Source organism: Populus alba, chromosome 14 (assembly GCF_005239225.2).
Source record: "Populus alba chromosome 14, ASM523922v2, whole genome shotgun sequence".
Lineage (NCBI taxonomy): Eukaryota > Viridiplantae > Streptophyta > Magnoliopsida > Malpighiales > Salicaceae > Populus > Populus alba.
In genome coordinates this window covers 2,123,625-2,136,756 of record NC_133297.1, presented here as the reverse complement: position 1 = coordinate 2,136,756, position 13,132 = coordinate 2,123,625, and the positions used below count along the sequence as shown (strand labels likewise).

Sequence of the window (13,132 nt, the reverse complement as noted above, 5' to 3'; positions counted from 1 at the left end):
GTGACTAAACAGCACACATGCCATTGAATAGCCAAATATCTCTCTCTCTTTGAATGTGAAGGAGCAGTTAGCGAAGGAAAGATTGGAGAATGCCGGAGCTGGTGTACCAAGAGCAGAGCTCGTCGAGATCAGGATTTAGAGCTCGAGATGCAAGTCCTGACTCTGTAATTTTCACTCTAGAGTCCAACTTCAGTCTCTTCTCTTCTGCTTCTGCTAGCGTCGATCGCTGCTCTTTTGCTTCCGATGCCCATGATCATGACTCTCTCGCCTCTGAAATCTCTCTGGTAAAACCCTTTCTCTAACTTCCCTGCATGCATGCGTTTTCTAACCCATGGTTTTTGAGTGAGTTTTTTGAGAGTGCAATGCAGCATTTGGCAGCTGGTCATGATCAACAAGAGAACTCTTCGAGTGGTCCAGATCGAAACAACAACAAGCAGAAGCAGCAGCACACTCACACCCGTCTCTCCAGAAAAGCAGAAAAAGTTAAAGGTACGTACAGCTACAGCTAAGCTTTGAAAAGTAAACGCGTATAGACAGAAATTTTGAAATTATCTCTCACTGTTTTCTTGTCGATTATAAAAGCTGTTAAAAAAGAAGACAACAGAATTAGTTCTGTAGAAGACGATATTCATCTCCTAGATTCTGCAAGAAGCTCCTTCTCTCTCGCTCTCAAAGGTAACAAATTAACTGCACAATCCAAACCCAGATCAAATTTGTACTAAAAATTCTTAATTTCGACGAGTTCTTTGATGTAGAGTGTCAGGAGAGGAGATCGAGATCTGAAGCGATCACAAAGAAACCAGATAGGCGGAGGCCTGCGTCACTAGATCTTAACAATGTGGTCACATCTTCTTCGCCGAGATTGGGTAACATGAAGAAGAGTATAGCTTGTTCATCTCGAAAATCTGGTACATTTCCGAGTCCTGGGACCCCAAATTACCTTAATCAGTATCATTCTAGTGTTGGAATGCAGAAGGGTTGGAGTTCAGAGAGAGTGCCGTTGCCAAATAATAGTAATAGGCGGCAAGTGATGAATGCTACTGGAGCTGCTGTTTTGCCTTATAATAATAATGGAAGGACATTGCCATCCAAATGGGAGGATGCTGAGAGGTGGATATTTAGTCCTGTTTCGGGAGATGGGATTGTTAGGAGTTCGATTCAGCCTGCACAGAGGAGGCCTAAGTCAAAAAGTGGACCACTTGGACCACCGGGAGTTGCGTATCATTCCTTGTATTCGCCTGGGATGCAGGTGTTTGATGGAGGGAATGCGGGGAATTTTGTTGCTGGTTCTCCGTTTTCAGCTGGTGTTATTGCTGCTGATGGATTGGGTATTAGGTCACATGGGAGCCATGGTGTGTCATTTCCCATGCGGACAGAGCCTTGTATGGCTCGTTCGGTTAGTGTGCATGGTTGTTCTGAGATGGTAACTCAATCTTCGTTGCCATCTCAAGGTACGATCTTGTGTACTTCAGCCTGATTTCTTGAATTTCATTATAGTTTTCGTTTTTTCAGTTTTTAATTTCTGTTTTGGAGGATTGAATTATGATGTATCTATAGAACTTATGTTGTTGAAGTTATAACTTGTTAAACAAAGAATAGACACTGCCCATTGGTTGTTTGATTCAAATTGATGGGTTTGGATGATACTGATAGTCACAACCAGTTTTATGAAGAATTACCGAGTCTTATTTTGAATTGTATTTGGTGGTATTGCTTGAAACTGTTCGCAAAACCAAATATATTTACTATTCTAGTTAATTATAAAATGCCTGATATGTGCCTCTCACTAAATTAGTTTTTAGAATCTCTGTAAAGAATCCAATCTTAATGTCAAGCATCCTTTTCCATTAAATTGTTTTGTTCTTGTTGTTTTTATTCTTTTTTTTATATAATGAAAAATGAGAAGGTAGGTAGGCTATCCACACTCCCCGGCAGGGAACATCGTGAAAAACTCAATATAAGATCAAAATATCAACATGTGAACAACTGTCATATTGATGTATGTTTGATTTTTTTTTTTTTAATTTTCAATTATTGATCCTTTCTTAGTTTTCATATATAATATTCCATGTCACTGTTAATTAAACATGCAGATGAAAAGCTTGATGGTGTCAAGGATGCTGCAACTGATATCTCCCGTGTTGTTTCAAGAAGGGACATGGCCACCCAAATGAGCCCTGTAGGTAGTAATCATTCATCTCCCACCAGGAAGCCATCATTCTCCACCTCCACCCCCTCTGTCCTACCTAGTGTGGAACTGCAGAGCGTACCTTCCTCTAGATCTGAGACCAGGGACGTACAGGTGGATGAGAGGGTTACTGTCACAAGGTGGTCTAAGAAACACAGAGCCCGCAACAATGGAAAAAGTTCACAAGTTGTTGATGACTGGAGAAAGAAAGCTGCTGATACTCTTTCATCAGGTTGGGATGTTTCAGAGGCTGGAAAGAGCATTTCAAAGTAAGGATATATTGAATTAACGCAATCCTTTAGTTTTATTAGGCCAGATCATGAACTTTCTGTGAATGTGATGCAATGAGTACTGAAACTAAGACTCTATTAGGATAATCACTATGGATTAAATTACACTCAAACACTGAACAGAAACCATAATTTCCTTGATGGATAATAGAACTTGTCCGTTTTTTTTTGCAGGGTCAAAAGAGAGGAAGCCAAAATCACAGCATGGGAGAACCTGCAGAAGGCAAAAGCTGAGGCAGAAATAAGGAAACTTGAGGTTCTTTTTCCCTACGTGTTTTGTTTTACAATTTTGACCAACTTAAACGATTAATTCACTTAATGATCTGCCTTGGTGCAGCAAAGAAGATATTCTCTCTAATATTTCCTTTCTGCCCACTTGAAAGCTTTGCTAATACTTAACTATAAGATACTGGTGTTAGATAGAATATCAAAAAGTAATAACCTAGGTTTATTGCAGGACATATATCAGCACTGTAGGATATTGTGCTAAGATGTCTGAAAGTGAGAATCTTAACTGCATGGATTGTTCATCATTGCAGTTTGATAGATGGGAAGGGGCCATCCCACATGATATAAAACATAATGGATTCTAAGTTTTGTATTTTTGATGAACAAAACCCTTTTGTAGGCTTGATAACGGTTAGCAGTGCCTGAGTATTTGATTAACAGAGTATTGAACTTTTTATCTGGATTCTGAACTCTTTATTCCTAAAACTAATCAGTTTTATTAAGTCTGAATGTACTTAAGATAATAGCACACCGTGAAAAATACAAAATTAAATCTATGATTGACCATTGAGATTCAAGATTGATAGGTTCCAGCTTTAGCTACTCACATTTGTTTCGACGTTTTCTAAATTTTTAGGCTTGTGCATTTTGTGGTCTTAACTGACTCGATTCATTTCAGATGAAGCTTGAGAAAAAGAGATCGTCATCTATGGATAGAATTATGAATAAGCTGAGATCAGCTCAAAAGAGAGCCCAGGAAATGAGGAGCTCGGTGCTAGCAAACCAGGCACATCAAGTTTCCACGAACTCTCACAAAGTTTTATCATTCCGCAGAACCCGTCAGAAGGGTTCCCTGAGTGGTTGTTTCACATGCCATGCTTTCTGATATCTCATCCAGCCACATGTTGGTACACTCTGATAGATTAAATACCTGGTAATTTCTTGGAAACAACTTTTGTCTCAGATTTCTTACCTTTCTCCTTTCCTCTTGCAAGATTTCGTTTATTGTGAAAGGTTTTACTGACAAGCCCTGGCATACCAGCTGGCCCTGTCTAGAGTCTGAAGAGCTTTGCCACTTTTGTTCTAATGCTGAAAAAAATCAATTTAGTAGTTCGTGTCTCATATAGAACGCATTTGCATTCCATGAAATGCAATGATTTGTTTTGGTTTTGGAGCATATCAAGGAATCTTATTTCCTTAAAATAACCTTGCCGAAAAATTAGGGCTAGCACAAAATGTTTTGCCATTTCTAAAAGGTGAATTTGTATTTATAGAATAATAAATCTGTTAAAGCCGTACAATCCTGGCAACTATCTGAAACTTTATTGCAGGTTCATTACATCACTGCCCAGGTCAAATTGCAGGAAAAACTGCAGCAGAATATGGAAGCGTATAGGAGGGAAACCACCATTAACACTATTTTGGTGTCAGTGGAGTTGAGTTGGGGGGCGTGAAGAACAAGTACTACTGTTAAGATTTCAGACGGGACACAAACCCTGGATGGTATCAAAATCTCCAGGAAATTTGACTGCTAAACCTTGTATGTATGCATGTATGTATGTATGTATATCAACAATTATTATTATTATTATTATATGATGACATTTTTCCTTGAAATGGAGATATCATTTCGTGAAGCTTTTCTTTATAAATTCATTAAATATAAGCTTTGATGCAGTAGCTTTTTGAGAAAATATTTTATTTAGTTTAGGAATTTCAATGTTAGTGGGATTTTATATTAATTCTATAATTATTTATTATGAATATTTTTTAAGGATTGAGATATGTTTTGGTTGTTTTTCACCTACGTTGAGGTATTTACTTGAAGCAAACAAATATGTTAGAATGTGACGAGGAACCTTGAAACTCTTCCAACCGATTCCTTGCCCAGCAGCATGACATCATCCTATTAATTTGGGGAGTTCAAAAATAATTTGTACAAAGGCTAATAACATGGCGTGTCTTTAAGAAAAAAATCAGGAATATATTATTTTTTAAAATATTAAAATAACAATATATTTAAATTTAAATTTAAATGACTCTAATTTACTATTCGGGTTCATTTGTCTATTTCTTTTTTTTTTTCTGGCTTTCATTATGCTCAGATGGGAGTTTAAGATTAAAAGCGTGTTTGGTAGTATGGTAGCGGTTCTTTTCAAATAATTTTTCGTGTCAAAATACATGTCAATAATATTTTTTTATTTTTTAAAAATTATTATACAAACTGATACTTAATTTTAACAAAAAAAAATTAAAATTTTTTTGAAAACGCAGGCTAATTTGAACCGTCCCATTTATTATAGAATTGGAAGCTGAATCGAAAAAAAAAAAAAAAAAAAAGGGCAAAGATATGTGTTGTAGATGTGCTAGCATGCAAGAGAAGCCACGGTATTAAGGAGGCGCGTGTGTTTTTCTTTGATGTTATCGAAATTGTGGACTTTTTTCCAAGGCAACACACGGTGGAGGTGGAGCTTAGCCCTTAGGTATGGTTTCGGTGGATTTATTTTTCTTGGTTTTCGTAAGTGTTTCTTCTTTATAAAAAATTAAAGCTGTATTTTTTTTTCTTTTAATCAATTTCAATTATAATCCTTTAATTTTTAACTCTTTGTAAAACTAAAAATCTAAACTATTATATATAAAACCAAACGATATCAACGATAAAAAAAACTAATTTAATCAAGCCATAAGGCCCAATCTCAATTAGACGCACCATGCAATGATCGAATCGAATAAATAAACTATGATAGTGGGGAAAAAACGAAGGACCCAAAGGATGAAAAAAGGGGCAAACGTTGAATAAACTTTTATTGTTCAAAGTAGTCTTTCACAATTTTCCAGAACTTAAAACCACTCTTTGAAGACTACAGTTGATGGAATGCTATATTTAATTTTTTTTCCCCCATTGATCATACAAGAGCTAGGGTTATAGCAGAGAACATCAAACTTTTATTGTTCAAAGTAGTCTTTCACACACAATACAACAACTTATTATATTATAGTGATCTACTTTCAGATCCCATAAGCTGTTTGAGCACACATCATTTCATCATCAAATATGCAATGAACGCAAAAGCTCAAAGATATTATGATGGTGAAGTTTTTGCTGAGAGTCCTGAAGCTGGAGGGACTAGGCTTAGGACCCCAACCGAGTAGAATTAGTATAATCTTGAGGACAATGTGCTGATAATCCTGGAACCACCAGCCCTACCACCCTTATCAGTGTCATCAACCAACTTTCTCTGTAATCTGGACCCTTCAGGCAAGGGATTATAAAACTTCTGATCAGCTCCCAAACAGCATTCAAGAACTTGGGTATGGCCATTAGCAAAGAGAAGTAGTTCTTGTTCGGCTCTTCTTGCATAACCTGTATCCGGATTATTTACGAATGCATTAATTAGTTGCTCATCAACAGCATAACTGATAGAGAGAGAGAGAGAGAGAGAGAGAGAGAGGAGCGATGGAACACTTACCTTCTCTTTATACCAGCTAGTATAGTACTTGCATTCCCAAAAGTGCTTGTAGAAGAAGCAATTGTTGTCAAAAGGCACTCTAGGAACCATGTCATTGCAATAGACGTATCTCAGGTATTTCACTTTATGCTTCTTCAACCCATCTATCATGTATTCCCCAAACTCCTCGTCCCCAACCCTAGGCTGCCCGAATGTGTAAACACCTTCCAATCTCTCCAGCAACTCAGCCTCGCCGTGCATGGTTAGCACAGCCACAAACAATATGGCCAATGCCCCTCCCAAACTGTGCCCTGTAACTATAAATTTTGCTTGCGCGTTCTTGGAAACTATGTCCCTCAGCATTTGCCTCGTCTCATAGTACGCATACAAGTAGTCATGATCTGGTTCAATAATTTCTTTAGGCCAGCCATTGTTCTGCAAGCCCAGGGCTTTCATAAAGCCACGGTGGATCTGGCCTATGCCTTTAAACTTATACCAGGAGAGATCCACATCTGTGGCCCATCCATATGCATCAAATGGTTCGGTCCCTCTAAATGCAAGCACAAATAGGTTAGGGTCTGTCTTTGTATCTTGGATCATGAAGGCATGCGTTGAAGCCTGGTTCAAGTGATCTGCGAAGCATCACAATTTAAAAAAACTATTCGTGACCCTTTTGTTTTCCAATAGGAAATTAAAATTCTTCAAGGATTACGCCTTTTCTTTTTCATAGTTATTAGATCCGCTAGAGTTTTTCACAGCAGACACACATGGTAAGAGATAACAGCAGTGCATGTGACAGAAAAACAACAAAAGAAAAGGTGACATAGATCACAGAAAAACAAAAAATATTTTTAAAATCTTTCCCGTGTTTGTCTTAAAAAATATTTTTATATGTTTTTTTTTAAAATATTTTCATTCTCTTTCTACACAACAATGTCCTACCAATCACATAAAAATATTTTATGTTCCAACAAAAAAAAAAAATCTAATATGAGGCATATTAGCGAACACACATCTAGTAATTTTTTTAAAAAGAATAATTTATAAATGATAAAAGGAAACGAAATGCCATATGTATTTTATTTTTTTTCTGAAAGGAAAAAACATTGATTGATCAGCAAACAAAGCTTAATTTGTAGTGTGTGTATTATTTTTTCTCCTTTTCTTTTCACAAAGGGAGTTTTTTGGAAACTTTCCCTAATTTAACTATTCTATTTATAAAATTCAGTTCAAATCTAAGATTTAGATTGCTAATTGAATAAGTTGATCTAAATTTTAAAAAAAATAAAATTAAACAAGGCTATACATATATTTTTTTTTAAATCAAGTTTACGAATTAACAACTGAGCACATCAAACTCTTATGACTAGAAATCTGTAAGTACAAACCCGTTTCTTGTGAGAATATCATCCAATATATATCATCTGTTTTTATTTGTTTGATAAAATCCTCATTATTTCCATAGATGTTATAATGTTTGACTCGAATTATAAATTGTTTTTTTATCAGAAGTGATGGAGATTAGCAGGCCAATTAATACTCTTTTAAGTTGCTTGATTACAGAGACAAAAGATATATAATTGACAATCCATAACGATGATCATAAAAAAAACTCTAAAAAGTTAAATTTAAATTTTATTAATGCTGTGCATAAATTCAAACTTAGATGATTAGATATATTTGTCCAGGGGTGGTTTGGTATCATTTACCCCTTTTTTCAGATTTTTAGAAACAATTTTTTTTTTATTTTGTTATTAAATAAAAAGAAAAAAGCTAAACCAATTAACAGCCATTTTTAGAATTTTTGAGAATTAGGTTTTTTAGATTTTTCTTTCTGTTTTCAAATTTGGTTTTTAAAAACATATATGACACCACACCTCCCCTTAATTAATAAACAATAATTATTGGAATTGAAATTCTGATGAAGCATTAAAAACTAACTTCATAATGTTTATGAGTTCATTAATAATTGACTGGAGGTTAATGATCGATTTTATTCGGTTAATTCAATGCTTTAGAGTCATCGATCAACTAAATTTCCCTTTGTTATTTTTTATTATCATATATATATATATATATATATATATATATTCATTTTCATGTAATTATATAGTTATTAGATCTAATCCGATAAGACAACTAACTTGATAAATCAATAATTTAAAACTTGATCTAAACTGAATTTTTAATTTGAATTAGTTTTGTCATTAACTTAGACAAATTTGAGTAGTTTAATAAGTTAATTTAATAATTTTGTTGATCCGGTCAAACCTGTTTCTAAACAAAGATATATTTTTAAAGAAAATAAAATTAAGATGACTTAGATTTTGACAACAAAAAAAAAAGGGCTAGGTACTTCGGATTTGATCTTGGACACAATTATGCATACAATATCTTTAATAAGGAAATTAATGAACCAGATCCAGTAATGTTAGGGAAGTCTAACCGTTCCAAAAGTCGAAGAAACCCAAGAATTTCATCTGCAAAGAAGTGAGACGAGAAAGACATCATTAACACTCATTAATTAGACAACATTTTTGTAAATCTTCAGCTGTGATTGGTCATAATTTATATTCTCTTCAATGACCATGCAGCACACACGTTAATTATTCATGTTAGGTTTATGCTAGCGATAGACGTGTACACACACCACACACACACACACTTACATTCCAGTGATCTTTGACTATCGATTCAACGAAGGCTCCGTTCTCGTATGCCAATTTAGCGGCCATCCAAGACAAGGATGCATTATACTTCTCGTCACCGGGACTGGATTTCCTGTCTAGTTCCACTCTCAAGTCAAGATTTCCTATAACGGATGTGAACTTTTCCGATGATCGATCTGGTGTCTTCACAACTTTTCCTGCATTGACATGACATTAATGGTTTCTGTATGCATTATCATGAGTACATGTAAACGTTCAGGGCATCATGTTGTTGCCTTCTAGCTATATATTTTCACAAATATTATGATTAATCCGTCTTTTGTAAGTAAAAAATTAAGGGCAGACATGCAGTCTCATATATGCAACGATTCGAAAGAAGCAAACATGCAATGTTGCATACCCTTCAAAATATTTAACAAGAGCTTGAGAAAGCCACCGTTGCATAGGAGAAGGTTTAACCACATCTCCAACGCATTTCCTATCATAGCCATAGGTTTTCTGAAGAAAAGAAGGATTTTTTGCACAAGAACTGATATGACGACTATCCATCGGCTACTAAAATTTCTCAGCCCGTGCTCTTCGTGGCACTCAATGAATCCTCTACTTTTTATGTTAGAGGAAACTAAGAAAAGAATCAGATCGAGAAAACTAGCTTCTTTTGGATCGAGCAGCAGCTTTTTTTGATAGAAATGTTCACCATAGCTATTATTGGCCATGATGATGATTTTTTGAACCCACCTCTGTTGCAATCTCGACGAGCTGAGCGCATCTATTTATAGCGTTTTGTAGTATGGTAAGGGGAAATGATGTGAATTGATTTATCTTGCAAAAACATATCATCAGTGATCGGTGCATGGAGGTGGTAAAAGTTTTATTAACATTCATATTTTATTATTTAAAGTCTAATAAAACTAGTTACTACACAGATAATATATATATATATATATAGGTTTAGAGGGTTTAGTTGTATTATAAAGATATTGTTTTTATTTAAAATAAATAAATGTTTTAAAAATAATATTTTTATTTTTTAAAATAGTGAATTACTTTGGACCAAAATAGATTTGGGAATACTTTTAATTAAACAAAAAAAAATTGAATTATGGAACAATCATGCAAAAACATATTGTTATATTTAGTCATATATTAAGAAATAGAAACTATTTTCTTCTTGATATAAAAATAATTTTGTCTTTACAAACTTAGTTACAGTTTGTTTATTTTAAAATTAATGATACAACTAAATAAGTAATTAATTTATCATCTATCAGCATGACCCACGTGGGTCGAACTAAGGCATAAGTAATTAATTGAAAGTAGGCCAGAGCTGTCGTTCACCCCCTACTAATTTAAGCCCTTTTGCTGAGTTGTTCACCTTCGTCGATAGGTGGGGAATAGTCTCGGCATGATACACGTTTTAGAATTGAAATTGATTTTTTTTTTTAATAAAAAAATTGATTTTTGTATTATAAATTAATGTTTACAATATTTTTAAATGGTTTTCATATACTAATATCAAAAATCAAATTTTAAATATATATATATATATATATATATATTTTAAAAAATAAAATAAAATACAACTATACCAAATTCTCAAACAGTAACATAATCCGCAATTGCACGGAATCACTATTGATCAAACATTAATGACTTTGTTCTTGGAAATTGAGCAACGAAGGTTTTGAAAAGGTAATCTATTTGAGCTTTGACGCCTTAAATCAAAAGTATTTTTAGCTGGAAATCATTGTACCTGTGAGATTTATTAAGCGTTGTGGTGAGGATTTTTAACAGGTAAAAAGATTGATTGATGGATGGTTAAATTATTGGGAGCTAGTGTTGTGATTTGTAAGAGTAACAGTCCTTCAACAAGTTACTAGTTAAAAATTAAGAGCTTGAGTTGTTCCTGTGTTTGAAAAAATTTTAATTTTTTAATTTTTATTCTTATTTTAAGTTAATTTTTTTATTATTTTTAAATTATTTAATGTGTTGATATTAAAAATAAATTTTAAAATAAAAAAATAAAAAAATCTTAATATATTTTCAAATAAAAATTACTTTAAAAATTAATTATTATCACATTATCAAATATTCTAAATGACAATTGATTCTTTTCTACGAACCTTACCTCAAAAACACGAAGTCAATTTCTCCATTACATTACAGACAAAACTCATGTATATTGAACTTGTCACAATACTTGGTTTTTATCCTTGTACTAAACAAAACCCATCTTCAATCCATTATAGATGTGCACTTGGATTCATACTAAATAAATAAAAATAACATTGACTAGTACATAAAAATTAATTAAATTATTTAATTAGTTTTACACACAACTCAACATTCATCAGTTCAATAACTCGTGTATCTAGCTCCCTGCCCTATTTTCTCGATATATATATATATATATATATATATATATATAGTCCCTTCATCTCATTTGTTCATGATTTCTTTTCCTTTATTTTTTGTCACTAATTCAGATCTTGATATGATTTGGGTAAAAAGTTCTTATTCTGCTAAGATGTTTAATGATGTCTTTTTACCGAACTGTGATGGTTGTTTTTTGTTGACTAATTACAATATATTCACACTTTATTTTGTAGTTTGAATGGGAGCGATCTATTATCAATAAAATACAATTCATAGCACACCTCGTTTTTTCCATTCACATTTTATTGGGTAAAATGATATTTTTCAAAAGATTCCAGTGATTTTTTTTAATAATTTTATGATAAAACTAATTGTTATTTCAAAGACCAATATTTAAGTGTTCAAGGTCCGGTTTAGACCTTAAAAAATCCCATTAAACTAAGGAATAATAATTTTTTTAAAAAATAATTTTGACCCAATTAAATTAAAACCAGTTTAAATTAAATAATTTGATTTGATTAAAATTAATTTTTTAACCTGAAAAACTAGAAAATCAGACACCTGGATAAAGCTCGCAAAAGCAAAGAGGTGATTTAATATTAATGGTAAGGATAATTAAGGGAAAAAAAAAATTAAAGCCCGCAAATCAAAATAGCCAAAAAAAAAAAAAAAGTACCATCTAACCAAAGGAAGCTCACTTTTCAGAGACCAAAAAAATAATGAAATGGAACAATTATAACCATCTAATCTAATTCCATTTCATTCCCATGCACGAAAGAGAAAAGAAAATTTATTAACTTTTCTTTTCAAAAGCTTTAGTCTAGAAGAATCCACGAAATGATAAAAGAAAAGCAAGGGGCTTTATGGGAAGGAAGGAAAGTAGAAGGTCAGTCCGTCGTCTATAGTGGAATCTAATAAAGTCCTCATGTGCTTGTGTCGTCTGTGTCTACACATAGTCATCCACCAAACAAGCAAGCAAACGCCATGGGAGGGTTTCGGGACGGTGAAAAAACAACAAAGATCTAAAGAGCATTCAATGTTTTCCCATTTGTAACCACACCAAAATAAAACACCAAAGATAAAGAGAAAAGGAAAGAGAGTGCTGCGAGAGAGATTGAGAGGGAGGTGAGCTGAGTCAATAAACTATAGAGATATGAAGGGTGGTTGTGGAAGGAAAAAAAAATTAGAAAAATAGGGTTTTAAAGAAAAATAATCTTTAAAACTGATATAGTTTGGTTTGGTTTAATTGATTTTAGGTTTTTAAAATCAAAATCAAACCAAGTTGAATTTTTTATAATTTTATAATTAGTTAATTTTAATTTTTCTCTTAGTTTATTTTTTTTTAATTAATTAATTTTTTATTTTTCTAGTCTAGATTTTTTTTAAAGTGCCTATTCGGCACAATCATTATTAAAAAGTTCTTCCTTTTCTTATATATAGAAAATTGCAATTTTCATTTTAGTTTTTGTCTCCACGTTTTGTTTCGTTAAGGCCATGTTTGTTTTTCGGAAAGTAGTTTCCGGGAAACTATTTTCCAAACTTTCCTGTGTTTGTTTGTTATTAGAAAAGTTGGTCAACGAAAAACACTTTCCGATCAATTTCAGTCAAAGAAATATTTGACTTGGTTTTTAGAAAAGTGTTTTCCCTTTAACTGTGTTTCTTTTCCGGAAAGTGGTTTCTGGAAAATCACTTTCCAAACTTTCTTGTGTTTGTTTGCTAGTAGAAAAGTTGGTCAATGGAAAACACTTTCCAGTAAAGAAAAATTTGGCTTGGTTTTCAGGAAAGTGTTTTCCTGAAAAATTTTGGAGGGAAAAACACTTTCCAGAAGTTGTGAAAAATTTAGAAATGTTATTATTTGCTGATTATATTAAATTTAATTCTCAAACTTTTGATTGCTATATATATTTTGTTTTGAATAATTATTTTTTAATT

General features: G+C 33.0%; 2 protein-coding genes across 4 annotated transcripts; one reads left to right on the top strand and one right to left on the bottom strand.

The window, feature by feature from the left end:
- Positions 1-4,323, top strand: LOC118035885 (uncharacterized). Of its 3 annotated transcripts, none has more exons than XM_035041570.2 (8): positions 1-284; positions 369-489; positions 583-675; positions 756-1,451; positions 2,094-2,457; positions 2,653-2,734; positions 3,386-3,640; positions 4,071-4,323. In XM_035041570.2, the coding sequence occupies exons 1-7, from the start codon at positions 90-92 to the stop codon at positions 3,590-3,592; spliced, it is 1,758 nt and encodes a 585-aa protein (XP_034897461.1). In that variant the 5' UTR covers positions 1-89; the 3' UTR covers positions 3,593-3,640; positions 4,071-4,323. The 3 variants fall into 3 exon arrangements, with proteins under 3 accessions (XP_034897461.1, XP_034897454.1, XP_034897444.1); XM_035041563.2 differs by having other exon boundaries at positions 4,059-4,323; XM_035041553.2 differs by having other exon boundaries at positions 4,038-4,323.
- A 1,157-nt stretch (positions 4,324-5,480) lies between these two features.
- Positions 5,481-9,588, bottom strand: LOC118035904 (triacylglycerol lipase OBL1-like). The gene is made up of 5 exons (XM_035041581.2): positions 9,225-9,588; positions 8,825-9,021; positions 8,602-8,635; positions 6,177-6,787; positions 5,481-6,070 (listed from the first exon to the last, which is right to left on the bottom strand). Exons 1-5 carry the CDS (start codon positions 9,538-9,540, stop codon positions 5,840-5,842), a joined length of 1,389 nt encoding a protein of 462 aa, XP_034897472.1. The 5' UTR covers positions 9,541-9,588; the 3' UTR covers positions 5,481-5,839.
- Between the last annotated feature and the right edge of the window lie 3,544 nt (positions 9,589-13,132).